Source organism: Heterodontus francisci, chromosome 29 (genome assembly GCF_036365525.1).
Source record: "Heterodontus francisci isolate sHetFra1 chromosome 29, sHetFra1.hap1, whole genome shotgun sequence".
In the NCBI taxonomy this organism is placed as follows: domain Eukaryota; kingdom Metazoa; phylum Chordata; class Chondrichthyes; order Heterodontiformes; family Heterodontidae; genus Heterodontus; species Heterodontus francisci.
In genome coordinates, this window is record NC_090399.1 from 5,484,243 (window position 1) to 5,511,971 (window position 27,729).

The 27,729-nt window shown below is 48.4% G+C and overlaps 1 protein-coding gene across 4 annotated transcripts; it reads right to left on the reverse strand.

Annotated features, from left to right (window-relative positions):
* LOC137345911 (olfactomedin-like protein 2A) lies at window positions 1-26,354 on the reverse strand. 4 transcript variants are annotated; one of them, XM_068009155.1, is made up of 7 exons: window positions 25,835-26,354; window positions 16,998-17,237; window positions 15,621-15,728; window positions 13,718-13,903; window positions 7,364-7,565; window positions 4,898-5,083; window positions 1-1,740 (listed from the first exon to the last, which is right to left on the reverse strand). In XM_068009155.1, the coding sequence occupies exons 1-7, from the start codon at window positions 25,895-25,897 to the stop codon at window positions 1,139-1,141; spliced, it is 1,587 nt and encodes a 528-aa protein (XP_067865256.1). In that variant the 5' UTR covers window positions 25,898-26,354; the 3' UTR covers window positions 1-1,138. The 4 variants fall into 4 exon arrangements, with proteins under 4 accessions (XP_067865256.1, XP_067865258.1, XP_067865259.1 ...); XM_068009157.1 differs by lacking the exon at window positions 25,835-26,354 and adding an exon at window positions 24,471-24,707; XM_068009156.1 differs by having other exon boundaries at window positions 2-1,740; window positions 13,718-13,900; window positions 25,835-26,353.
* Between the last annotated feature and the right edge of the window lie 1,375 nt (window positions 26,355-27,729).

Consider the following 27,729-nt stretch of genomic DNA (forward strand, 5'->3'; position numbering starts at 1 on the left):
AGTCAATGGAATGTTTCAAAGGGAGATGGATAGATTTGGGTAAGGGTATTTAGAGTTTGGGATCTAAGGCAGTAACTGGAGTTAAGATACAGATCAGCCATGAACCAATTGAATGATGGAACGAACGCCAGGCGCTGAATGGTCTCCTCTTGTTCCTCGGTTCCCACACCTGATCACGAGCACTGGGTGAAAAGGAGGCTTCACTGAGATGGTCTCTGACACCTCACTGGCCTAACTCAGAGTGGCTGGCCATTTGAGTTCAATACCCAACGGGCTGGGGCTCTTTTCTCTCGAAAAGGGAAGGCTGAGGGTGACCAAATAGAGGTCTTTGAAATGGTTGAAAGGGTTCGATCGGGTAAACGTGGAGAAGAGACTTCCACAATAGCAGGAGAGCAAGACAATGGGGTCATAAATAAATGGGGTCACTAACAAATTCCAGTCGGGAATTCAGGAGAAACGTCTCTACCCAGAGAGCGATGAGAATGTGGATCACGCTGCCACAGGGAGTGGTTGAGGTGAATAACATTGATACACTTGAGGGAAAGCTGGATAAACACAAGAAAACAAAAGAAATGAAAGAGCTGCATGTATATCAAGTCTTTCCAGACCACTGGAAGTCCCAAAGTGCTTTATAGTAAATGAAGTACTTTTGAAATGTAATCACTGTCGCAATGTAGGAAACCCAGCAGCTAATTTGCACACAGTAAGTTCTCACAAACAGCAATGTAATAATGACTAGTAATCTGCTTTAATGATAACTTAGTGATAAATATTAGCCAGGACACTGGGGATACCTCCCCTGCTGTTTGAAATAGTGCCATGAGATCTTTCACATCTACCTGAGAGAGCACACGGGGTCCTCGGTTTAATGTCTCATCCAAAAGACGGCACCTCCAAGTTGAGGTGAGTAGCACAGATGCGTTTAAGGGGAAGCGAGGTAAGCACACAAGGGAGAAAAGAATAGATGGAAATGTTGATGGGATGAGATGCAGTAGGGTGGGAGGAGGCTTGTGTAGAGCATAAACACTGGCATGGATCAGCCTGTTTTATGCTGTAAAACTCAGTGTAATACTGGGGCCTGCTGATGTACTCATGAGCCTGGAGTCACAGGTGAGGTGGGGGGAGGAAGTCACACAGGTCAGTAAGAAAATATAACATCATAAGTGACTTGGAATCCATTGTCCCAAGCGTATAGGAGCTTGTCTGTTGGGTTGTAGTCTATCTGGGTGAGGTAAGAGTATCTGCTGTTTATCATCAGCCCAGGGTTGGACTCGAAGCCCGTGTGGGTGTCAAAGGCATAGGTGATGATACCTTCCTTCTGCTTCTTTAGGTCCAAGGCATAGAAGACGCCGCAGATCAGGAAATAGTTGCTGTAGGAGGGCCGGCGCACTTGGGTTTTCCAAGTGGTCTCCTTCCTGAAGGTTAAGTCAATAGGGTCCAGCCGGCTGAGCACCAAGACCTCTTCGGGCAGGTAGCCAAAGTCATTGGAGAAGTAGGTCACCCAGAGACCACCCTCGTCCACCGTGAAGTCCACTTCGGAGTAGCCCTTCCACCCGAACAGCGGGGCGGACCCAGCCACCAAATCATCCAGCGAGGCCCAGCTGGCGGCCGTCCGCTGCCGCAGGTCGTAGCGAATGATGGTCCGCGTGTAGGCCTTGTTGTAGTAGAAGGAGCCATTGTAAACTGCGTGACCTGTCCCCATCCAGCTGTATGGGAGTTTGTACGTGTTGCCCCACCGGCCTGGAAAACAGGCAACTGGATGTCAGGTGTCTCAACAACAACAACAACCTGTAGCGCCTTTCACAACCTCAAGACATCGCAAAGTGCTTTACAGCCAAGGACGTGCAGTCACTGTTGTAAATGTCGGAAACATAGCTAATTTGTGCACAGCAAGCTCCCACAAACTGCAGTGTGATCAGTTTTATAGTAATGCTGGCCCCAGGACACCAGGGAGAACTCTTTCCCCCCCCCCCCCTTCCAATAGGAACATGGGATTCTTTTAGATGGGACCTCAGTTTAACATCTCATCCGAGACACCTCCAACAGTGCAGCACTCCCTGGGTATTGCACGGGGAGTGTCGGCCTAGATTTTTAAGTGTGCAGCCCACTGAACCATGGCTTATAACAGCAACAACAATTTATATTTACAGAGTGTCCTTAACATAATAAAATATCCTAAGGCACTGCACAGGAGCAATTATCAAACAAAATTTGGCATTGAACCAGATAAGGAGATATTAAGACAGGCGAAGACACAAGTTTTAAAGAGTGTCTTGAGAGGAGGGAGAGGTTTAGGGAGGGAATCCCAGAGCTTAGGGCCCAAGCAGCTGAAGGCATAGCAGTAGTGCAGTGATTAATATCAGGGATGAGCAAGAGGGCAGAATGAGAGGAGCACCGATATCTTTGAGGCTTGTAGGGCTGGAGGAGATTACACAGAGAGGGAGAGGATGAGGACAAGGAGGAATTTGAAAATCAGGATGAGAATTTCAAAATCAAAGCATTGCCCGCCCAGCAGCCAGCGTAGGTGAGCGAGCACAGGGCTGATGGGGGAACAGGAGATGGTGCGAGTTAGGTTACAGAAAGCAGAGTTTTGCATGAGCTGAAGTTTAGAGAGGGTATAAGATGGGAGACCGGCCACCAGGAGAGAGCTGGAATCGTCAAGCGCAGCGGTAACAAAGACAGGAATGAGATTGGTGGCCAAGTATCATCCTCAAGCTTAAACAACTATTATCTAACCAATTCAAACTCACAGCTGCTTCTGTTGTGTAGTACCATTGATGTAGTAAAATGTCCCCAGAGTGTCTGTTCTGGCTTTAGATACATAGAGGACAGGTTGCACAGACTAGGCTTGCATTCCCTTGAGTTTAGAAGGTTAAGCAGTGATCTAATTGAGGGATTTAAAGGGATTAGATAGAGAGAAAACTACTTCCTCTGGTGCGGTGAGTTCAGAATCAAGAGGACATTACCGTAAATGACTGCAGGGGCAAATGGAAATCTTAACACTCAGATTCATAGATTATTGTTGGGTAAAAGTATTAAGGAACCAAAGCGGGTGGATTCAATTAAGATACACATCAGCCGTGATCTGATTGAATGGTGTAACAATCTCGAGGGGCTGAATGGCCTCCTCCTGTTCCTGTAATGGCCTGCCACGAGGTGTGCGATTGCCCGAAACTCATTTCACTTAACAACGGTACACAGTTCTGGTCACTATGTTATAAGAAAGATAGAGGCTCTAGAGGGAGTGCAAAAAAAAGGTTTACAAGGATATTCCTAAAAATGCTCGGATATGCCTTTGAGGAGCAGATGAACAGACTGGGACTCTTGAAAAGAGAAGGCCGTGGAGTGACCTAATCGAGGTCTTTAAAATTCTGAAAGGTTTTTTTATGGTGGGTACAGAATGTTTCCACTTGTGGGGAAGAGCATAACTAGAGGCCATTAATATAATAGTCACCAAGAAATCCAATCGGGAATTCGGAAGAAATTTCTTCATCCAGAGAGTGGTGAGAATGTGGAACTCGCTACCACAGGGAGTGGTTAAAACAAATAGTATAGAGGCGTTGAAGAAAAGGCTAGACAAGCAAATGAGAGGGAAGGGAATAGAGGGTTTATGCTGACAGAGTTAGATAAGGAAAGACAGAATGAGGCTCAAGTGATGCATAACTGCTGGCACAGACTGGTTGAGCTGAGTGGCCTGTTTCTATGCTGTATGCCCTGTGTAATTCTATGTCAAATATAATGCCTGTCAGCTGGGCCTGAAATCGATTCTAAAGCCAAATCCCTGCTTTGTTCCACCTTGTGGCCACCAAGTCTGTTCAAACAGCACTCAGTGCGAGTCTGTCAAACAGCTGTACAACGCAAGGAGGGAGAGGGAGGGAGCTCTGGGTGGGGGACATTCAGCATCAGGATCTGTAAAGCTATCACCTGTCTCTACACAGCCATCTATCAAAGCTGATCAGAGTTGCACACAAGAGGCTGTGATTTCCCCTGAGGGGGAGCCAGACCGGGGAAACCCAGGGTAATGAGGAACATTCCAAGGGCAAACCTGTGTGATGTTTTTATTTGCTGCTCATAGAGAATGTTCACACTGACGAGTCAAGCCATTTGAACCCACGTCATTTAACCCTGGCCAGGATCCCACTGTGCTTCAATCGCATGCAATATACAGATTCCGTTACATGTTACTCGTGTGTACTTCACATTGAAGGCAACCCTGAGCTGCACCACATAAACTATCACCACAAAAGTCAAACCAACACCGGTCTGTGGGCACACGCAGAAAGCCATCTGCTTGACTGCAGCGAGATCTCTCCAAGTATCTCACTGATAAATCGGGCACGCTTGTCTCTGAGTCACACGCTCGTGGGTTCAAGCCCCAGTCTGGAGACACAAGCACAAAATCCAGGCCGGAACGTCCCTGCCTTTACTGAGGGAATGTTTTTTTTTAATACAGTGAGTTGTTGTGATCTGGAATGTGTGGTGGAAACAGATTCAATCGTAACTTTCAAAAGGGGAATTGGAGAAGTATTTGAATGGGAGCATATTTGCAGGACTTATAGGGAAAGAGCAGGGGAATAGGGATCGAAGTGGACTAATTCTGTCTATCTACGCTATCAATTCCCTTTCTCATTTGAAACACCTCAATTAGAACATCCATTAAGCTACCTGTACTCAGAATATCAGACTAGCCTGTGAAACCTGTCCTTATAATTTAAGCCAGAACTGACACGAAAACTCCTTGGGATATCTTCCTACAGTAAAGGTAGGGGACATATGAAAGCAGTTGTTATATTGATACCAAAGAACCATCACAGGCACGATGGGCCGAATAGCCACATCCCTGTGCTGTAAGATACTATGCAGGAAAGCGGGGGCGTGATGTATTCAGAAACCTTACCCAGTTTTAAATGATCCAGGTTGCGGAACTCGATCAACGTGGTGCCAAAGAAATAGTTGGCCACGTACACCTTCTCCTGATTAACAATCAGATCCTTCATCCAAACCCCTTCCCCACGGCCATAGTTGCTGTGTGTCACGGGGTCCCAGATTATCACAGGAGTTCCAGCGCAGCTGTCCTCTCGAACTAGAACCCAGAGAGAGGGAGACATTACAATTGCTCGAACCCTTTACTTTAGAATAAACTAGGCAAAGCCAAACCAGACTGGGTCAAGGTGACAGATTTCCCTTAGTGGAGGAACAAGAGTCAGCAAGTTGAGATTTGGTTGACAACCCAGTTTTACACTCAGCTTCTGCGTTTACTCACCTAGCACAAACTACCGCAACCCCGACACACCCGCAACCCCCACACACTCCAGCACCCCACACTCTCCAGCACCCACCGCACTCTCGCATCCACCGCACTCTCCAGCACCCACCACACTCTCCAGCACCCACCGCACTCTCCAGCACCCACCACACTCTCCAGCACCCACCGCACTCTCGCATCCACCGCACTCTCCAGCACCCACCACACTCTCGCAGCCCCCACACATCACTCTGTCCAGTACCCACCGCACTCCCGCACCCGTCGCACACTCCAGCACCCACCACACTCTCCAGCACCCACCACACACTCCAGCACCCACCACACTCTCCAGCACCCACCACACACTCCAGCACTCACCACACACTCCAGCACCCACCGCACTCTCCAGCACCCACCACACACTCCAGCACCCACCACACTCTCCAGCACCCACCACACACTCCAGCACTCACCACACACTCCAGCACCCACCGCACTCTCCAGCACCCACCACACTCTCCAGCACCCACCACACACTCCAGCACCCACCGCACTCCCGCACCCACCCCACTCTCCAGCACCCACCGCACTCCCGCACCCACCCCACTCTCGCATCCACCACACTCTCGCAGCCCCCACACATCACTCTGTCCAGCACCCACCACACTCTCCAGCACCCACCACACTCTCCAGCACTCACCACACTCTTGCATCCACCGCACTCTCCAGCACTCACCACACTCTCGAGCACCCACCACACACTCCAGCACCCACCACACACTCCAGCACCCACTGCACTCCCGCACCCACCGCACTCTCGCATCCACCACACTCTCGCAGCCCCCACACATCACTCTGTCCAGTACCCACCGCACTCCCGCACCCACCCCACTCCCGCACCCACCACACTCCCAGATCCATCCTGCACCCACCACACTCCCAACACTCCCGCACCCACCACACTCCCGCACCTCGCACATTCACCCCACTCCCGCACCCACCACACTCCCGCACCCCCTCAAGTTCCCGCACCCACCACACTCCCGCTTCCCCTAAGTTCCCGCACCCCCCAAGTTCCCGCACCCCCCCACGCCCCCGTACCCCCCACACCGCCGCGTTCACCACGCACCTGCATCCCCCACACTCCTGCACGCAACACGCTCCCACACACTGGATGATTGGCTGCTCACTGGGTAGAGTGGGCAGTGCCTACAATGGGTGATTGGTCACTCACTGGGTATAGTGGGCAGTGCAACAGTATGCGATTGGTCACTCACCGAGTAGAGTGAGCAGTGCCTACACTGAGTGAATGGTCACTCACTGGGTAGAGTGGGCAGTGCCTACAAACGATGATTGTTCATTCATCGGGTTTAATGGGCAGTGCCTACACTGGGTGATTGGTCACTCACTGGGTAGAGTGGGCAGCGCCTACACTGGGTGAATGGTCACTCACTGGGTATAGTGGGCAGTGCCTACACTGGGTGATTGGTCACTCACTAGGTAGAGTGGGCAGCGCCTACACTGGGTGATTGGTCACTCACTGGGTAGAGTGGGCAGTGCCTACACTGGGTGATTGGTCACTCACTGGGTAGAGTGGGCAGTGCCTACACTGGGTGATTGGTCACTCACTAGGTAGAGTGGGCAGTGCCTACACTGGGTGATTGGTCACTCACTGGGTAGAGTGGGCAGCGCCTACACTGGGTGAATGGTCACTCACTGGGTAGAGTGGGCAGCGCCTACACTGGGTGAATGGTCACTCACTGGGTAGAGTGGGCAGTGCCTACACTGGGTGAATGGTCACTCACTGGGTAGAGTGGGCAGTGCCTACACTGGGTGATTGGTCACTCACTGGGTAGAGTGGGCAGCGCCTACACTGGGTGAATGGTCACTCACTGGGTAGAGTGGGCAGTGCCTACACTGGGTGAATGGTCACTCACTGGGTAGAGTGGGCAGTGCCTACACTGGGTGAATGGTCACTCACTGGGTATCCAAGTGAAGCCTAACTGCCGTCGACAAAGTTTCAAAGAACCTAAGGGGGGACAATGATAATATCCGCTCCGTATATGGAGGCTTTCTGCGGCCTTGTGTATCTGCTGATTGCGTCAGTCATGAGCTTACTCATGTTTCCGTTGTCGTCTGAAGGTTTTCCAGTCACGGCCTTTGAAACAGAGACTGCAGGGTGAGCCGTGGATGTATGAAGCTTGATTGTGGTCTTCTGAGTGACAGGGGGCTGAGGACTGACCCAATATTTAGGACCAACATTCTTCGATGTGTTGCCTCTCTGGGGCGAGGGCTTGCTCGGGTTGAGCTCAACTATGACCTGCAAGACAGCAAGAGAGTCATAGAGTTATACAGCACAGAAACAGGCCCTTCGGCCCATTATGTCTGTGCTGGCCATACAACACCCAACTATTCTAATCCCATATTCCTGCACTTTGCCCTTCGCCTTGTATGCTATGGTGTTTCAAGTGCTCATCTAAATACTTCTTAAATGGTGTGAGGGTTCCTGCTTCTACCACCTCTTCAGGCAGTGTGTTCCAGATTCCAACCACCCTCTGGGTGATAAAATGCTTCCTAAAATCCCCCCTAAACCTCCTGCCCATAACCATAAATCTATGCCCCCTGGTTATTGACCCCTCTGCTAAAGGAAAAGTTTCTTCCTATCTAACCTATCAATGCCCCTCATAACCTTGTATACCACAATCATGTCCCTCCTCAGCCTTCTCTGCTCCAAGGAAAACAACCCTAGCCTTTTCAGTCTCTCTTCATAGCTGAAATGCTCCATCCCAGGCAACATCCTGGTGAATCTCCTCTGCACCCTCTCCGGTGCAGTCACATCCTCCCTATAGTGTGGCGACCAGAACTGTACACAGTACTCCAGCTGTGGCCTAACTAGCGTTTTATACAGCTCCATCATAACCTCCCTGCTCTTATATTCCATGCTTCAGCTAATAAAGGCAAGTATCCCATATGCCTTCCTAACCACCTTATCTACCTGTGCTGCTGCCTTCAAGTATACCAAGGTCCCTCTAACCCTCTGTACTTCCGAGGGTCCTGCCATCCATTGCATATTCCCTTGCCTTGTTAGTCCTCCCAAAATGCATTACCTCACACTTTTCAGGATTAAATTCCATTTGCCACTGCTCCGCCCATCTTTCCAGCCCTGCTATATCTCCCTGTAACCTAAGGATTCCCTCCTCACTATTTGCAACACCACCAATTTTCGTGTCATCTGCGAACTTACTGATCATACCTTCTATATTCACGTCTAATAGTTTCTCCTTGAAGCAGGGACAGTTAAGGGGAGGTTTAACGGAGATGTTCCAATTCACGAGGGATTCTGATAGAGTAAATAGGTTTCCACTGGCAGGAGGGTCGGTAACCAGAGGACACAGATTTCAGGTAATTGGTCAAAGAACCGGAGGCGGAGAGGAAGAGCATTTTATTTTTACACAGTTCGTTGCTGTGATCTGGAACATGCTGCCTGAAAGGACAGTGGAAGCAGATTCAATAATAACTTTCAAACAAGAATTGGATAAAAACGTTGCAGGGCTATGGGGAAATAATGGGGAATAGGACTAATTGGAGAGCTCTTTCAAAGTGCTGGCACAGACATGATGGGCCAAATGGCCGCCTTCTACATCCATTGAGACAGACAGACCAGGAGGTCTAATTAGGATTAAATTTGGCCAGCTGTGATACAGAATAGATTTATTTTTCTAATTGTCACTTCCATTGTAAAGCTTATTTGATGTGGTGTGTTATTACACACTCAACTCTGCGTCAGAAGTTTATGGATTGATGTCCGGACAGGGCAGAGACAGAAAGGAGGTGCCGTCTTTTGGAAAAGACCTTAAACCATGGCACTATTTCGAAGACGAACAGAGGAGTTCCCACCAATATCCTGGCCCAACATTCACCCCTCAACCAGTACCACAAACAAGAGATTAATTAGAATTAGAATTAGAATTAGAATATTACAGCGCAGTACAGGCCCTTCGGCCCTCGATGTTGCGCCGATCATCTGACCTACACTATTCCATTTACATCCATATGTCTATCCAATGACCACTTAAATGCCCTTAAAGTTGGCGAGTCTACTACTGTTGCAGGCAGGGCGTTCCACGCCCCTACTACTCTCTGCGTAAAGAAACTACCTCTGACATCTGTCCTATATCTTTCACCCCTCAACTTAAAGCTATGTCCCCTCGTGTTTGCCATCCTCATCCGAGGAAAAAGACTCTCACTATCCACCCTATCTAACCCTCTGATTATCTTGTATGTCTCTATTAAGTCACCTCTCCTCCTCCTTCTCTCTAACGAAAACAACCCCAAGTCCCTCAGCCTTTCCTCGTAAGACCTTCCTTCCATACCAGGCAACATCCTAGTAAATCTCCTCTGCACCCTTTCCAAAGCTTCGACATCCTTCCTATAATGCGGTGACCAGAACTGCACGCAATACTCCAGGTGCGGCCTCACCAGAGTTTTGTACAGCTGCATCATGACCCCGTGGCTCTGAAACTCGATCCCCCTACTAATAAAGGCTAACACACCATATGCCTTCTTAACAGCCCTATTAACCTGGGTAGCAACTTTCAGGGATTTATGTACCTGGATACCAAGATCTCTCTGCTCATCTACACTACCAAGAATCTTCCCATTAGCCCAGTACTCTGCATTGCTGTTACTCCTTCCAAAGTGAATCACCTCACACTTCTCCGCATTAAACTCCATTTGCCATCTCTCAGCCCAGCTCTGCAGCCTATCTATGTCCCTCTGTACCCTACAACACCCTTCGACACTATCCACAACTCCACCGACCTTCGTGTCATCCGCAAATTTACTAACCCACCCTTCTACACCCTCATCCAGGTCGTTTATAAAAATGACAAACAGCAGTGGCCCCAAAACAGAACCTTGCGGTACACCACTAGTAACTAAACTCCAGGATGAACATTTGCCATCAACCACCACCCTCTGTCTTCTTTCAGCTAGCCAATTTCTGATCCAAAGCTCTAAATCACCTTCAACCCCATACTTCCGTATTTTCTGCAATAGCCTACCGTGGGGAACCTTATCAAACGCCTTACTGAAATCCATATACACCACATCCACGGCTTTACCCTCATCCACCTGTTTGGTCACCTTCTCGAAAAACTCAATAAGGTTTGTGAGGCACGACCTACCTTTCACAAAACCGTGCTGACTATCGCAAATCAACTTATTCTTTTCAAGATGATTATAAATCCTGTCTCTTATAACCCTTTCCAACATTTTACCCACAACCGAAGTAAGTGGTCATTTAGCCCATTCCTACTTATGGGATCTTGCTGTGTGCACATTCGCCTGCATGACTATTACCATACCATTGCCAAGGACTCCTGCTGAATTCTTGCAGAAGAAATCCCACAGAAAATTCCAGGCAATTGTTCACCTTTACTTGTTTAAAAAAAAGGGTTGTCCCAATGGGAGGGAAGATGTTTACTAACTGAACTGTAAATCCATTAATAATAGTGTTCAATCCCATTTGCAATTCTTCAGATACTGAAGCAGTCCGTGTCCATTTGCAGCAAGACCGGCACAACATCCAAGCTTGGGCTGATAAGTGGCAAGTTACATTCGCGCCACGCAAGTGCTAGGCAATGACCATCTCCAACAAGAGAGAATTTAACCATCTCCCCTTGAGATTCAACAGCATTACCATGACTGAATCCCTCACCATCAATATCCTGAGAATTACTATTAACAAAAAACTTAAGTGGACCAGCCACATAAATACTGTGGCTACAAGAGCAAGTCAGAAGCTGGGAATTCTGCGACGAGTAACTCACCTCCTGTCTCTCCAATGCCTGTCCACCATCTACAAGGCACAGATCAGGAATGTGCTGGAACACTCTCCACTTGCCTGGATGGGTGCAGCTCCAAGAACACTCGAGAAGCTCGACATCATCCAGGACAAAGCAGCCTGCTTGATTGGCACCCCATCTACAAACATTCACTCCCTCCACCACCGACGCACAGTGGCAGCAGTGTGTACCATCTACAAGATGCACTGCAGCAACTCACCAAGCCACAAAGAACAGTACAGCACAGGAACAGGCCATTCGGCCCTCCAAGCCTGCGCCGATCTTGAAGCCTGCCTAAACTAAAACCTTCTGCACTTCCGGGGTCCGTATCCCTCTATTCCCTTCCTATTCATGTATTTGTCAAGATGCCTCTTAAACGTCGCTATCGTACCTGCTTCCACCACCTCCCCCGGCAGCAAGTTCCAGGCACTCACCACCCTCTGTGTAAAGAACTTGCCTCGCACATCCCCTCTAAACTTTGCCCCTCTCACCTTAAACCGATGTCCCCTAGTAGCTGACACTTCCACCCTGGGAAAAAGCTTCTGACTATCCACTCCGTCCATGCTGCTCATAACTTTGTAAACCTCTATCATGTCGCCCCTCCACCTCCATCGTTCCAGTGAAAACAATCCGAGTTTATCCAATCTCTCCTCATAGCTAATGCCCTCCAGACCAGGCAACATCCTGGTAAACCTCTTCTGTACCCTCTCCAAAGCCTCCACGTCCTTCTGGTAGTGTGGCGACCAGAATTGCACGCAATATTCTAAGTGTGGCCTAACTAAAGTTCTGTACAGCTGCAGCATGACTTGCCAATTTTTATACTCTATGCCCCGACCGATGAAGGCAAGCATGCCGAGTGCCTTCTTGACTACCTTATCCACCTGCGTTGTCACTTTCAGTGACCTGTGGACCTGTACGCCCAGATCTCTCTGTCTGTCAATACTCCTAAGGGTTCTGCCATTTACTGTATACCTCCCACCTGCATCAGACCTTCCAAAATGCATTACCTCACATTTGTCCGGATTAAACTCCATCTGCCATTTCTCCGCCCAAGTCTCCAACCAATCTATATCCTGCTGTATCCTCTGACAATCCTCATCATTATCCGCAACTCCACCAACCTTTGTGTCGTCCGCAAACTTACTGATCAGACCAGCTACATTTTCCTCCAAATCATTTATATATACTACAAACAGCAAAGGTCCCAGCACTGATCCCTGCGGATCACCACTGGCCTCCTTGGCCAGCACCTTCCAAACCCGCGACCTCTACCACATAGAAGGACAAGGTAGCAAACCATGGCATAACAGTGCAGGAGGCCATTCTGCCCATTGAGTCTATGCCAGCACTCTGTAGAGAAATCCAGTCAGTCCCATCCCCCACTCTATCCCTGCAGCCCTGCAAGTTTATGTCCCTCATGTTCCATCCAATTTCCTTTTGAAATTATTTATCATCTCTGCTTCTACCCCCCCGCCACCCCACCCCCCCCCCCCCCGCCCCCCACCTTGTAGGTAGCGAATTCCGGGTCATAAGACACTAGTCCGGCCTGGAGTATTGTGTCCAGTTCTGGGCACTGCACTTTAGGAAAGACGTGAAGGCATGAGAGAGAGTACAGAAAAGATTCACGAACTTCGGTTATGAAGGTAGATTGGAGAAGTTAGGGCAGTTTTCTTTGGAGAAGAGAAGGCTGAGAGGTGATTTGATAGAGGTTTTCAAAATCGTGAGGGATCTGGACAGAGTAGGTAGAGAGAAACTGTTCCCACTTGTGAAAGGATTGAAAATGAGAGGGCACAGATTTAAACTATTTGGTAAGGGAAGCAAAAGTGACATGAAGAAACTTATTCACGCAGTGAGTGGTTAAGGTCTGGACTGCTCTGCCTGTGAGTGTGGTGGAGGCAGGTTCAATAGAAGCATTGAAAAGGGAATTAGACTGTTATAGGGAAAGGAAGAATGTGCAGCGTTACAGGGAGAAGGCAGGGGAATGGAACTGAGGGAATTGCTCTTTCAGAGAGCCAGTGTGGAGATGATGGGCCGAATGGCCTCCTTCTGCACTGTAACAATTCTGTGATTCATTATCACTCGCTGCATAAAAAATGTCTTCCTCACATTCCCCCGTATCTCTTTCCCAAAACCTTAAATCTGTGTCCTTAAGTCCTTGTACCACCAACTAATGGGAGACAGCTTTCTTTATTTGCAAGTTTTCCTCCAAGTCACACACCATCCTGACTTGGAACTATACCGCCATTCCTTCACTGTCACTGGATCAAAATCCTGAAACTCCATTCCTAACAGCATCACGTGAACTGCAGCAGTTCAAGAAGGCGGCTCACCACCACCTTCCCGAGGGCAATTCGGGATGGGCAATAAATGCTGGTCTTGCCAGAGGCACCAACATCACATGAATGAATAAAGAAAAAAATAAAGATGAGGTTTGAAATATTCATGGAGCCACAAAGTCATCACAAACTCCTGACAAAAAGTCTTGGAACAGCTGTTATTGATTTACTAATTTGAAGTTAATCGTACAATAGTTCCGATCATCAAGGGCTCTCTATTCCTATCCCCTGGCCAGGATTTAAAGGGAGGTTGGCCTTTTGGTAGCTGCCGATGTCCCACTGGTTCGTACCTTCGGGGTTTTATTCAGCGGGAAGAGCTCCTGCTTTCGCAGGAGGATGTTAAGTTTGCTAATCTCCTTCTTTACGTTCCTCATGGTGATGGAGAAGTTCTGGTAGATGAAACGGTGCTGAATAATCCTCTCGAAGGTCTCTCTCAGGAGAGCATTGACACTCGGCACATTACGTTCCATCCTCTGCTTAAGAACAAACATCCACAGCAGCTCAAAAATTCAGTTTTTGTTTAAAAAAAAAATACCAATCTTTAGCAACATTAGACCCACACAAGTTGCCTGTTTCTTTCACAGATCAAGCCCCATCTAACAACTTGAATTGTTACATAGAATCTACCGCACAGAAACAGGCCAGTCTATGCTCCACACGAGTCTCCTGTCTCCCATGAAGGATAGGGAGCTGTACATCCAAGTTTTCTGATGGCACTAAACTAGGTGGCACTGTAAGTAGGAACTGTGGAGGAGCAGAGATTTGGGGGGGCATGGGGGTGTGTGTGGGGGTTTCACATACAGAAAGCTATTGGACAGGTACAAAACCCAATTAACTTGCATTTACCACGAGCCTTTTGTATGTAAAGGGTCCTGAGGCGTTTCACAGGAATATTATTGGACACAAATCTGACCCCAGGCCATATTAGGAGACGTTACCCAGGTGACCAGAAGCTTGGTCAGAGAGATAGATTTTTAAGGAGCGTCTGAGAGGTGGAGAGAGGTTTAGGGAGGGAATTCCAGAGCTAAGGACCAGGACAACTGAAGGCAGTGGTGGGATGAAGGTACTGGGACATGCATGAGAGGCCAGAATTGGAGATCTCAGAGGTTTGTTGGGTCTGCAGGAGATTACAGAGATAGGCAGGGGCGAGACCATGGAGGGAATTGAACACCAGGATGAGAATTGTTTTTAATTCGAGGTATTGCCGGACCGGGAGCCAATGTAGGTCAGAGAGCACAGTGGGTGACCCAACTTCTCGCCATGTCTCTCAACTCCCTTCTCTCTCCTCTTGAATGCTTATCAGTTCAATAACCTTACCTGTCAAAATAACTTTATATTGTGGCATCGGACATGTGCGTCTCTGCGCTGATGTCACAACCAGCAACGCACTTTCCAACTAGTAACAGTTGAGTTACTGGATCCATGTAGACTGGCAACAGCTCATGAGGACCTAATATAAAACTCCTCATGGACACTGTCTGGACCAAACCCACACAGGGTTTGGTTCTGGGGCTGCCATTGGCTGCCTGAGGACCAGTTTTTGGCAACTGACAGAATCAAATCCACAGTCAACACCTATTTTCCATCTCCCTATCATTGAGCAACTATTCAGATTGCTCTAGCTGTCACTTCGTCTATACCTGTATCATTTCTGTAGAATTATCCATTAGCCCCTAGTTTCAGGGGCTATGATAATGCAGTGGCTATGTTACTGGACAAGTAATCCACAAGATCGAACCAATAACCCAGAAAGAGTGAGTTCAACGTTTGAGAATGTGAATTCAGTTCAAGAAAAAAAGTCGGGAAATTGTAAACTGTTCTCAGTAAAAGTGCCCACGAAGCTGTCAAACTGTCATAAAACCTCAGCTGGTTCTCTAAGCTCCTTTAGGGAAGGCAACCTGGTGTCCTTACTCAGTCTAGGCATATATGTGACTTCAGTCCCACACCCCAACGTGGTTGACTCTTACCCGGGCTTGGGAAATGGCCTACCAAGTTACCAGGGCCGTTCCTTCACCGTCGCTGGGTCAAAATCCTGGAACTCCCTTTCTAACAGCACTGTGGGTATACCCACCCCACATGGACTGCAGCGGTTCAAGAAGGCAGCTCACCACCACCTTCTCGAGCAAATAGAGAATAGAAATAAATGCTGTCCTAGCCAGTGATGCCCACATCCCGAGAGTGAATGTCCTGTACCTTCTCCAGCTTCTTTAGTTGACTGTTGAGTTTGGCTGAGTAGGAATTGAGTCTCTTCGTCTCTGTGTTGTCGAAGATCTCCTGGAGGTCGGCAGCCAGTCCCTGGATCTGTGGGCACCAAGACACTTTGATCAGATACACGCACCGTGAGGGGTCAAGGGTCATACCGTCAAGTGAGAACAGTCTCACCGCAGGAGAGGGGGAACGAAGGTGAAGTAACATTCATGCCACGCAAGTGCCAAGTAATGACCATCTCCAACAAGAGAGAATCTAACCATCTCCCCTTGATGTTCAATAGCATTACTATTGCTGAATCTCCCACTATCAACATCCTGGGGATTACCATTGACCAGAAACTGAACTGGAACAACCACATAAATACCATGACTACAAGACCAGGTCAGAGGCTAGGAATTCTGCAGTGAGTAACTCACCTCCTGACTCCCCAAAGCCTGTCCACCATGTACAAGGCACAAGTCAGGAGTGTGATGGAATACTCTCCACTTGCCTGGATGGGTGCAGCTCCAACAACACTCAGGAAACTCAGCACCATCCAGGACAAAGCAGCTTACTTAATTGGCACCCCATCCACAAACATTCACTCCCTCCACCACCGACCCACAATGGCAGCAGTGTGTACCATCTACAAGATGCAGCCACGCGCCAAGGCTCTTTAGACAGCATCTTCCAAACCCGCGACCTCTACCACCTAGAAGGACAAGGGCAGCAAATGCATTGGAGTTCCCCTCCAAGCCACACATCATCCTGACTTGGAACTATATCACCATTCCTTCACTGTCGTTGAGTCAAAGTCTTGGAACTCCCTTCCTAACAGCACTGTGGGTGTCCCTATACACCAAGGACTGCAGCGGTTCAAGAAGGCAGCTCACCACCACCTTCTCAAGGGCAATTAAGGATGTGCAATAATAAATTCTGACCTTGCCAGCGATGCCCACATCCAATGAATGAATAAAAAAAGGGAAGGAAGGAGAGGGAGATAGGAGGGGAAAGAAGGATAAAGGGAAGATTGGAAGGAGGGGGAAGGAAAGAAGGAGTGATGGAAGAATGGAGGGAACACCAATCATCCATTCACTTCACTGAAGTTAGCCCTTTACTGTACTCTAATTGCAATATCTCCTCTCCTTCCCCAGCTCTTTTTGTCCCTCTGCCTCATTCACCCTGTTTGCTTATCTTCCAGTTGTTTTTTTAGTTCCTGCATTATCTGTCCTGTTTGACCTTGCAGCCTACAAACCTCGGCAGACCTTTCTCTGGGCCTTAAGCACCACCGGCGGTTGCCAGCTCTCTCTCGGCTTTGCCCTGCCAGCAATCCTGAGATGACAGCGCCACACAATACCCAGGCATGGGTGTGAAACATACCGTCATCAAGTCCGAGTCTTGTATCTTTGTCCTCTCCGCTCCCCGCTCACTCTTGTCCTCACACGGGTCGAACCCGCAGTAACACTTGCACTTTGACCCTGTGCTTGCCATCTCCTTTGGTCGAAAGCCCTCGGCCAAAGCCTTGCCACCTCGCCACCTTGTCTCCTCAGGGGTGGGCATTTTGAAGGCACACTTACAGTCAGCTTCCTCCTCCCTTCTCCTCCTCGACAAAGCCTTGTTCTGAGCGGGGCAAAATAAACACATTGATTTACAGCACAGAAACTGGCCATTCAGCCCATTTGGGCCACGCCAGCGTTTATACTCCACACGAGCCCCCTCCCACCCCTCTCCATCTCACCCCATCAACATATCAAAGAACAAAGAACAGTACAGCACAGGAACAGGCCATTCGGCCCTCCAAGCCTGCGCCGATCTTGATGTCTGCCTAAACTAAAACTTTCGGCATTTCCAGGGCCCATATCCCTCTATTCCCATCCTATTCATGTATTTGTCAAGATGTCTCTTAAACGTCGCTATCGTATCTGCTTCCACCACCTCCCCTGAGTTCCAGGCACTCACCACCTTCTGTGTAAAGAACGTGCCTCGCACATCCCCTCTAAACTTTGCCCCTCGCACCTTAAACCTATGTCCCCTGGTAACTGACTCTTCCACCCTGGGAAAAAGCTTCTGACTATCCACTCTGTCCATGCCGCTCATAGCTTTGTAAACGTCTGTCATGTCACCCCTCCACCTCCGTCGTTCCAGTGAAAATAATCCTGGTTTATCCAACCTCTCCTCATAGCTAATGCCCTCCAGACCAGGCAACATCCTGGTAAACCTCTTCTGTACCCTCTCCAAAGCCTCCACGTCCTTCTGGTAGTGTGGCGACCAGAATTGCACGCAATATTCTAAGTGTGGCCTAACTAAAGTTCTGTACAGCTGCAACATGACTTGCCAATTTTTATACTCTATGCCCCGACCGATGAAGGCAAGCATGCCGTATGCATTCTTGATTACCTTATCCACCTGCGTTGCCACTTTCAGTGACCTGTGGATCTGTACGCCCAGATCTCTCTGCCTGTCAATACTCCTAAGGGTTCTGCCATTTACTGTATACCTCCCACCTGCATTAGACCTTCTAAAATGCATTACCTCACATTTGTCCGGATTAAACTCCATCTGCCATTTCTCCGCCCAAGTCTCCAACCGATCTATATCCTGCTGTATCCTCTGACAATCCTCATCATTATCCGCAACTCCACCAACCTTTGTGTCGTCCGCAAGCTTACTGACCAGACCAGCTACATTTTCCTCCAAATCATTTATATATACAACAGCAAAGGTCCCAGCACTGATCCCTGCGGAACACCACTCGTCACATCCCTCCATTCAGAAAAACATATCCTTCTGTTAATTTGGAAGATTAAGAGATGATTTGATCAAAGTTTTCAAGGGTCTGGATTTTATTTTGCTGCCGCCGCTAAAAGATGGCGGCCCGCACGCGCGGGTTTTACTCTGCAGACTCACTGCAATATTATACGCGGCGGCTCATTTTCATGGCCCCCATGACATGGAGGGGGCAGGTGATCCGTCCCCGGCAACGGCATCGGGCATCATTGTGCATTTTTAAAGGGCATCAACTTCTTCCATTGAATTTGAATTTTTAAAGTCATAAATGTAACGTAAAAAATGTAATAAAAGATTCAAGCACCTCTCCCACCCCACCCCCGCAATGGCCAAACAATTTATCAACTGCTCTCTTCCACCCCCCCCCCCCCTCAAATAAAACTTATCTTGCGCGATGCTGAGGAGGTCGTGGATAGCACGTTTAGTGAATTGGTCACACCGCAGATTAGGATTGCTGAGGGAGAAAGGGAATGGGTGACCAAAAGGCAGAGAAAGAGCAGGAAGGCAGCGCAGGAGTCCCCTGCGGTCATCTCCCTCCAAAACAAGTATACCATTTTGGATACTGTTGAGGGAGATGGCTCACCAGGGGAAGGCAGCAGTAGCCAGGTCCATGGCACCGTGGCTGGCTCTGCTGTTCCGAAGGGCGGGAAAAAGAGTGGAAGGGCTATAGTCGTAGGGGATTCGATTGTAAGGGGAGTAGATAGGCGGTTCTGTGGTCGAAAACGAGGCTCCCGAATGGTATGTTGCCTCCCAGGTGCACGGGTCAGGGACGTCTCAGATCGGCTGCAGAACATTCTAAAGGGGGAGGGTGAACAGCCAGTTGTCATTGTGCACATAGGCACTAATGATATAGGTAAAAAACGGGATGAGGTCCTACATGCAGAGTTTAGGGAGTTAGGAGCCAGGTTAAAAAGTAGGACCTCAAAGGTAGTAATCTCAGGATTACTACCAGTGCCATGTGATAGTCAGAGTAAAAATGAAAGAATAGTCAGGATGAATGCGTGGCTTGAGAGATGGTGCAGGAAGGAGGGGTTCAGATTTTTGGGACATTGGGACCGGTTCTGGGGGAGGTGGGACTATTACAAATTGGACGGTCTACACCTGGGCCGGACAGGAACCAATGTCCTTGGGGGTGCTTTTGCTAACGCTGTTGGGGAGGGTTTAAACTAATGTGGCAGGGGGATGGGAACCAATTGAGGTCAGTTGACAGTAAGGAGGTAGTAACAAAAGCCTGTAAGGAACTAGATAATGAAGTCAGTGTGACTAAGGGGAAGAGCAGGCAGGGAGCAGATGATGAATATAAAGGGACTGGTGGTCTGAGGTGCATTTGTTTTAATGCAAGAAGTGTAGTAGGTAAGGCAGATGAACTTAGGGCTTGGATTAGTACCTGGGAGTATGATGTTATTGCTATTACTGAGACTTGGTTGAGGGAAGGGCATGATTGGCAACTAAATATCCCAGGATATCGATGCTTCAGGCGGGATAGAGAGGGAGGTAAAAGGGGTGGAGGAGTTGCATTACTGGTCAAAGAGGATATCACAGCTGTGCTGAAGGAGGGCACTATGGAGGACTCGAGCAGTGAGGCAATATGGACAGAACTCAGAAATAGGAAGGGTGCGGTAACAATGTTGGGGCTGTACTACAGGCCTCCCAACAGCGAGCGTGAGATAGAGGTACAAATATGTAAACAGATTATGGAAAGATGTAGGAGCAACAGGGTGGTGGTGATAGGAGATTTTAATTTTCCCAACATTGACTGGGATTCGCTTAATGTTAGAGGTCCAGATGGAGCAGAATTTGTAAGGAGCATCCAGGAGGGTTTTCTAGAGCAGTATGTAAATAGTCCAACTCGGGAAGGGGCCATACTGGACCTGGTGTTGGGGAATGAGCCCGGCCAGGTTGTTGAAGTTTCAGTAGGGGACTACTTTGGGAATAGTGATCACAATTCCGTAAGCTTTAAAATACTCATGGACAAAGACGAGAGTGGTCCAAAAGGGAGAGTGCTAAATTGGGGGAAGGCCAACTACACCAAAATTCGGCAGGAGCTGGGAAATGTAGATTGGGAGCAGCTGTTTGAAGGTAAATCCACATGTGATATGTGGGAGGCTTTTAAAGAGAGGTTGATTAGCATGCAGGAGAGACATGTTCCTGTGAAAATGAGGGATAGAAATGGCAAGATTAGGGAACCATGGATGACAGGTGAAATTGTGAGACTAGCTAAGAGGAAAAAGGAAGCATACATAAGGTCTAGGCGGCTGATGAAAGACGAAGCTTTGAAAGAATATCGGGAATGTAGGACCAATCTGAAACGAGGAATTAAGAGGGCTAAAAGGGGTCATGAAATATCTTTAGCAAACAGGGTTAAGGAAAATCCCAAAGCCTTTTATTCATATATAAGGAGAAAGAGGGTAACGAGAGAAAGGATTGGCCCACTAAAGGACAAAGGAGGAATGTTATGCTTGGACTCAGAGAAAATGGGTGAGATTCTAAACGAGTACTTTGCATCGGTATTCACCGAGGAGAGGGACATGACGGATGTTGAGGTTAGGAACAGATGTTTGATTACTCTAGGTCAAGTCGGCATAAGGAGGGAGGAAGTGTTGGGTATTCTAAAGGGCATTAAGGTGGACAAGTCCCCAGGTCCAGATGGGATCTATCCCAGGTTACTGAGGGAAGCGAGAGAGGAAATAGCTGGGGCCTTAACAGATATCTTTGCAGCATCCTTAAACACGGGTGAGGTCCCGGAGGACTGGAGAATTGCTAATGTTGTCCCCTTGTTTAAGAAGGGTAGCAGGGATAATCCAGGTAATTATAGACCGGTGAGCCTGACGTCAGTGGTAGGGAAGCTGCTGGAGAAGATACTGAGGGATAGGATCTATTCCCATTTGGAAGAAAATGGGCTCATCAGTGATAGGCAACATGGTTTTGTGCAGGGAAGGTCATGTCTTACCAACTTAATAGAATTCTTTGAGGAAGTGACAAAGTTGATTGATGAGGGAAGGGCTGTCGATGTCATATACATGGACTTCAGTAAGGCGTTTGATAAGGTTCCCCATGGCAGGCTGATGGAGAAAGTGAAGGCGCATGGGGTCCAAGGTGTACTAGCTAGATGGATAAAGAACTGGCTGGGCAACAGGAGACAGAGAGTAGCAGTAGAAGGGAGTTTCTCAAAATGGAGACGTGTGACCAGTGGTGTTCCACAGGGATCCGTGCTGGGACCACTGTTGTTTGTGATATACATTAATGATTTGGAGGAAAGTATAGGTGGACTGATTAGCAAATTTGCAGACGACACTAAGATTGGTGGAGTAGCAGATAGTGAAGGGGACTGTCAGAGAATACAGCAGAATATAGATAGATTGGAGAGTTGGGCAGAGAAATGGCAGATGGAGTTCAATCAGGGCAAATGCGAGGTGATGCATTTTGGAAGATCCAATTCAAGAGTGAACTATACAGTAAATGGAAAAGTCCTGGGGAAAATTGATGTCCAGAGAGATTTGGGTGTTCAGGTCCACTGTTCCCTGAAGGTGGCAACGCAGGTAAATAGAGTGGTCAAGAAGGCATACGGCATGCTTTCCTTCATCGGACGGGGCATTGAGTACAAGAGTTGGCAGGTCATGTTACAGTTGTATAGGACTTTGGTTCGGCCACATTTGGAATACTGCGTACAGTTCTGGTCGCCACATTATCAAAAGGATGTGGATGCTTTGGAGAGGGTGCAGAGGAGGTTCACCAGGATGTTGCCTGGTATGGAGGGCGCTAGCTATGAAGAGAGGTTGAGCAGATTAGGATTATTTTCATTAGAAAGACGGAGGTTGAGGGGGGACCTGATTGAGGTGTACAAAATCATGAGAGGTATAGACAGGGTGGATAGCAAGAGGCTTTTTCCCAGAGTGGGGGTTTCAATTACTAGAGGACACGAGTTCAAAGTGAAAGGGGAAAAGTTTAGGGGGGATATGCGTGGAAAGTTCTTTACGCAGAGGGTGGTGGGCACCTGGAACGCATTGCCAGCGGAGGTGGTAGATGCGGGCACGATGGAGTCTTTTAAGATGTATCTAGACAGATACATGAATGGGCAGGAAGAAAAGAGATACAGAACCTTAGAAAATAGGCGACATGTTTAGAGAGAGGATCTGGATCGGCGCAGGCTTGGAGGGCCGAAGGGCCTGTTCCTGTGCTGTAATTATCTTTGTTCTTTGTTCTTTGTTCTTGTTCTTTGCGATCCCAACCTTCTGCCCCTCCCAAAGTTTATAAACTATGATCTTTATCTCTTCCCACCACCCCCGAGACCAATCGAAAACATTTAACCCTGTTTCCCACCCCCCCCGCCCCTCCACTGACCCCAAGCCTGATCCCCCTCCCCTCCCCAAACCAGTCTTCCGCCTCGGATCTCTGAATGGAGATTCGAATGCCCGGGAATGCCGGAAACCTACCTCAATATCGCAGCTGGACAGCCATTCGGAGCAGGTAAGTCATTAATTCAGTCATTTTAATTAATTACCATATTTAAATACTGCTCCCATTGCCGAGTGGCGGCGGGTGGGGGAGTGAGGGAGGTGCCGTCATGAGGCTTCACTGCCGCTGGCAATACGGGGCCTCGCCTTCCCGGCATCGAGGCCCGAGGTGGGCATTTTCCGGGGTCCCCCCCGCCATGACCCCCAATGTTGGGAGCTCGGTAAAACCCAGTCCGAGATATTAAGGGGAATTGATAGGGTAGAGAGAGAAATTATTACCACCGGATGGAGAGTCTAGAACTGGGGAACATAGACTAAAAATTAGAGTTAGACCTTTCAGCAGTGAAATTAGGAAAGACTTCTGCAACATAAAGGATGGTAGAAGTTTGGAACTCTCTCCCTCAAATGGCAACTGATGCCAGATTAATTATTAATTTTAAATCTGCAAAAGCTGGTATGTGGAGTTCAGTCACTGATCAACCGTGACCTCATTGAACAGCAGAACAAACTCAAGAAGCTTAAATGGCCTCTTCCTCTTCCCATGTCCCGACGTTCCTTTCTCCCTCGTTTATCCAGCTTCCCCTTAAGTGCATCTCTTTACTCCTCTCAACCGCTCCCTGTGTTAGCCAATTCCACACTCTCACCGTTCTCTGGGTAAAAAAGTTTCTCCTGAATTCCCGATTGGATTTATTACTGACTCTCTTCGATGGACTGAATGGCCTCCTTCTGTGCTGTAATTTTTCTGTGGTTCTATTTTTTTTTCTATTTGTGGCCCCTAATTCTGGTCTCGCCCACAAGTGGAGGTGTCGTCTCTCCAGAGATGTGCGAAGACAGGTACGTTAGGAAGACCAGCAGGAATGCTTTTTAATAAAGAATGGATTTTTCATGTTCGCGATTCTGTTTTTGGGGCTACAAACAGAATCTATTGATGAAAGGAAATATCTGTAAAACGTGACAGGCCAACTGAAATCAGTAAATCCCCTCTGTACAACAGTTGTCATATAGCCACATGCGGCTCCAATTTAAAGAAAGGGAAAAAACAGCTTTTATGCAACATCTTTCCTGATCTCAAAACATTCTGAAGTGCTTTACAGCCAAGGAAACAATGTTTGAAGTCTAGTCACTGTCGTGATGTCGGCAGTCAATTTGTGCACAGCAAGATCCCACGAAGGGCAATGTGACAAGTGACCAGATGAACTGTTTCAGTGATGATGGTTGAGGGACAAGTATTGACACCAGGGAGAACTCCCCTGTTCTTCTTCAAAATAGTGGGACCATTTATGTCTGTCTGAGAGGGCAGACGAGGCCTCGGTTTAACATCGCATCCGAAAGACGGCACCTCCAACAGTGGAGCACTCCCTCAGTACTGCACTGGAGTGGGACTTGAACTCACAACCTCCGACTCAGCAGGGAGTGTGACCTTGGCTGCTAGTCATTCACTAACAGTGTCCCCAGAGTATCCAGAATGCTTGGCTCAGCTGTTATATTACTGGAGACCACCTCCCCACAATTCACCCCACGCCCCCACCCCAAAGAAAATCAACTCAATTACCTGATCTCCCATCTCCCGGATGCTGGAGAAGAATAGATCCCAAAAAAAGATCTCACTTACCTCCTTCCGACACCACGCCCTCCCCTCTCCTGACCCAGGAGAGTAGCGACTATTTCATTCAGATTCTCTGTTGCTGTGGGCTGCCCACTGGCACTGACTCCACGGCTGGGTTTTAAGCAATTCAGACAGGTGGACAAGCAATAAGGAACAGGAGGAGACCCATCAGCCCCTCCAACTCATTCCGCCATTCAAATAACTGAGGGCTGATCTGTATTTTCATTCCATTTATCCACCTTAACACCTAACAAAAATCGATCAATCTCAGTTATGACATTTCTACTTGACCCCCCCAGTCTCAACAGCTTTTTGGGGGAGAGAGTTACAGATTTCCACTACTCCCTGTGGAGAAATGTTTCCTGATATCATCCCTGAACGGCCTTGGCTCTAATGGTGAGGCTGTGCCCCCTTGTTCTGATTTCCTGCTCACACTCGATTCCATTCGGTGTGAACAGCCTTGTGTGTAGTGCTCTGTATAACTCCTCCTGTCAGTGACACTAACCCAGATTTCAAACCCACCATCCCAGGGCACCTTGACAATTTGAAATCAGTTTCAAAAAAAGTTGCAAATAAAAAAAGAACAAAGTTGCATTTATATAGCGCCTTTTACAACTTCAGAATCCCCCAAAGTGCTTTACAGCCAACGAAATACTTTTTTTTTGAACTGTCATCACTGTTGTGATGTAGGAAACACAGCAGCCGGTCTGCACAGAGCAAGATCCCACAGACAGCAATGTGATAAATGACCAGATCATCTGTTTTTGTGATGTTGATTGGGAGATAAATATTGGCCAGGATACTGGGAATAACTCCCCTGCTCTTTGAAATAGTCCCATAGGATCTTTAACATCCACCTAAGAGGGCAGATGGGCCCTTGATTTAATATTTCATCTGAAAGACGGCACCCTCCAGCAGTGCAGCACTCCCTCAGTACTGCACTGGGAGAGTCAGCCTGGATTATGTGCTCAGTTGTCTGGAGTGGGGCTTCAAGCCACAACTTGAGTGTGCTAACCCACTGAGTCACTGCTGTGTCAGTAAACATGACTATGCATCTGTCAGATTGTCTCAAAACCCAGCTTGTTCACTAACGTCCCTCTGAGGACTGGAAACCTGCCCTCCTTACACACTCTGGCATATAAGTGACTCCAGATCCACAGCAACGCAGTTTGTCTACTCAGTTCTATCAGGACCCACTACGAAGATTTGGCCAATTCGGGCTGAGCAGTAAATGCCAGCCTGGCCAATGATGCCCTTGTCCCGGGAACGAATTTTAAAAAGCACTCAGTGCCACCAGCATCTGTGCGTGCACTCACCCCGCACACTGTCAACCAGCCTTCATCCTGTAGGACAGAAACACCGCTCCTTACCTGTGCTGAGGTGATCAGTATGGAATGCAGGAGCAATGTCAGGACCATGAGTCCAGCCCTCATGGTGTCACCAGCTTGACCCCCTCCTGTCCTTTACAACCTGTGGCCCCACTGCAGCAGAATCCCACCGAGTCCACAAGCGGGCATTTTACCAGGGTTAAGCCAGGAGACTACTCAGCTTCTCCATCCTGTACCAAGCTGAAAAGAGGGCAGTGGGTGCAGGAGCAGGGGATACGTCGAGGAATAGAGGTGCCTCCCTGTATTAGAGTTCCATCTCTTTGCTGCTGTCAGTTGAGATGCCAACACTTGCCGGTTAATGAGGGTAGCAGGCAGGCTTCAGTCCCTGGTGACTCCGTATTCACAGCCCTGATCCTCACACTGGCACCAGTCAGCGTTTACATTGGATTCAGTGACAAGCCTGGAGAGATCAGTACACCAGCCCTGTTTCCTTTCACTTTCTCTGCCGTCCTGCTCTCCTGCCTCTCTCTCTCTCTCTCTCTCTCTCTCACTCTGCTGCTCTGCATACATCACCCTGCCTTTGTTGTGCTGTCTTGCAGAACAAGTTGGTAACTAGTGTTTAACCCATTACACACCGAGACTGCAATCCCCACTCTCCTGCACCTGGCCAACAGCACCACCTAGAGCCAGAGCTCAATGCCAGCAAGCAGGAGGAGCCCATTCTTCTGATCCACCGAGTAAGCTGGCTATTTGGCTATACAGAGCATCACAGCTGAGTTCCCCAGGCTGCATGCGTGCAGGAGTGACTGATTTTTTTTTTTACACACACTCTGTAGGTCAAGGACATTGAAGTCCTGTGACATTGATCACAAGTCGTGGGAGTCAGTTGCCAGCGATCGTCAGAGCTGGCGGGCAGCCATAATGGCGGGGCTAAAGTGTGGCGAGTCGAAGAGACTTAGCAGCTGGCAGGAGAATAGACAGAAGCGCAAGGAGAGAGCCAACTGTGTAACAGCCCCGACAACCAATTTTCTCTGCAGCACCTGTGGAAGACTCTGTCACTCTAGAATTGGCCTTTATAGTCACTCCAGGCGCAGCTCCACAAACCACTGACCACCTCCAGGCGCGTATCCATTGTCTCTCGAGATAAGGAGGCCAAAGAAGAAGAAGATAAGGCCATTCCCATGAGGCAAGTCCGAGAAGGCCATTCCTAAAAGGTCAGTCCTATAAGGCCATTCCTATAAGGCCAGTCCTATAAGGCCATTTCTATAAGGTCAGTCCTATAAGGCCATTCCTATAAGGTCAGTCCTATAAGGCCAGTTCTATAAGGCCAGTCCTATAAAGTCAATCCTATAAGGCCATTCCTATAAGGTCAGTCCTATAAGGCCAGCCCTATAAGGCCAGTTCTATAAGGCCAGTCCTATAAGGTCAATCCTATAAGACCAGTCCTATAAGGTCATTCCCATGAGGCCAGTCCTATAAGGCCAATCCTATAAGGCCAGTCCTATAAGGCCATCCCTATAAGGTCAGTCCTATAAGACCAGTCCTATAAGGTCATTCCCATGAGGCCAGTCCTATAAGGCCAGTCCTATAAGGTCATTCCTATAAGGCCAGTCCTATAAGGCCATCCCTATAAGGTCATTCCCATGAGGCCAGTCCTATAAGGCCAGTCCAGAAGGCCATTCCTATAAGGCCATCCCTATAAGGTCATTCCCATGAGGCCAGTCCTATAAGGCCAGTCCAGAAGGCCATCCCTATAAGGTCATTCCCATGAGGCCAGTCCTATAAGGCCAGTCCTATAAGGCCATTCCTATTAGGCCATTCCCATGAGGTCAGTCCTATAAGGCCAGTCCTATAAGGCCAGTCCTATAAGGTCAGTCCTATAAGGCCATTCCTATAAGGTCAGTCCTATAAGGCCAGTCCAGAAGGCCATTCCTATA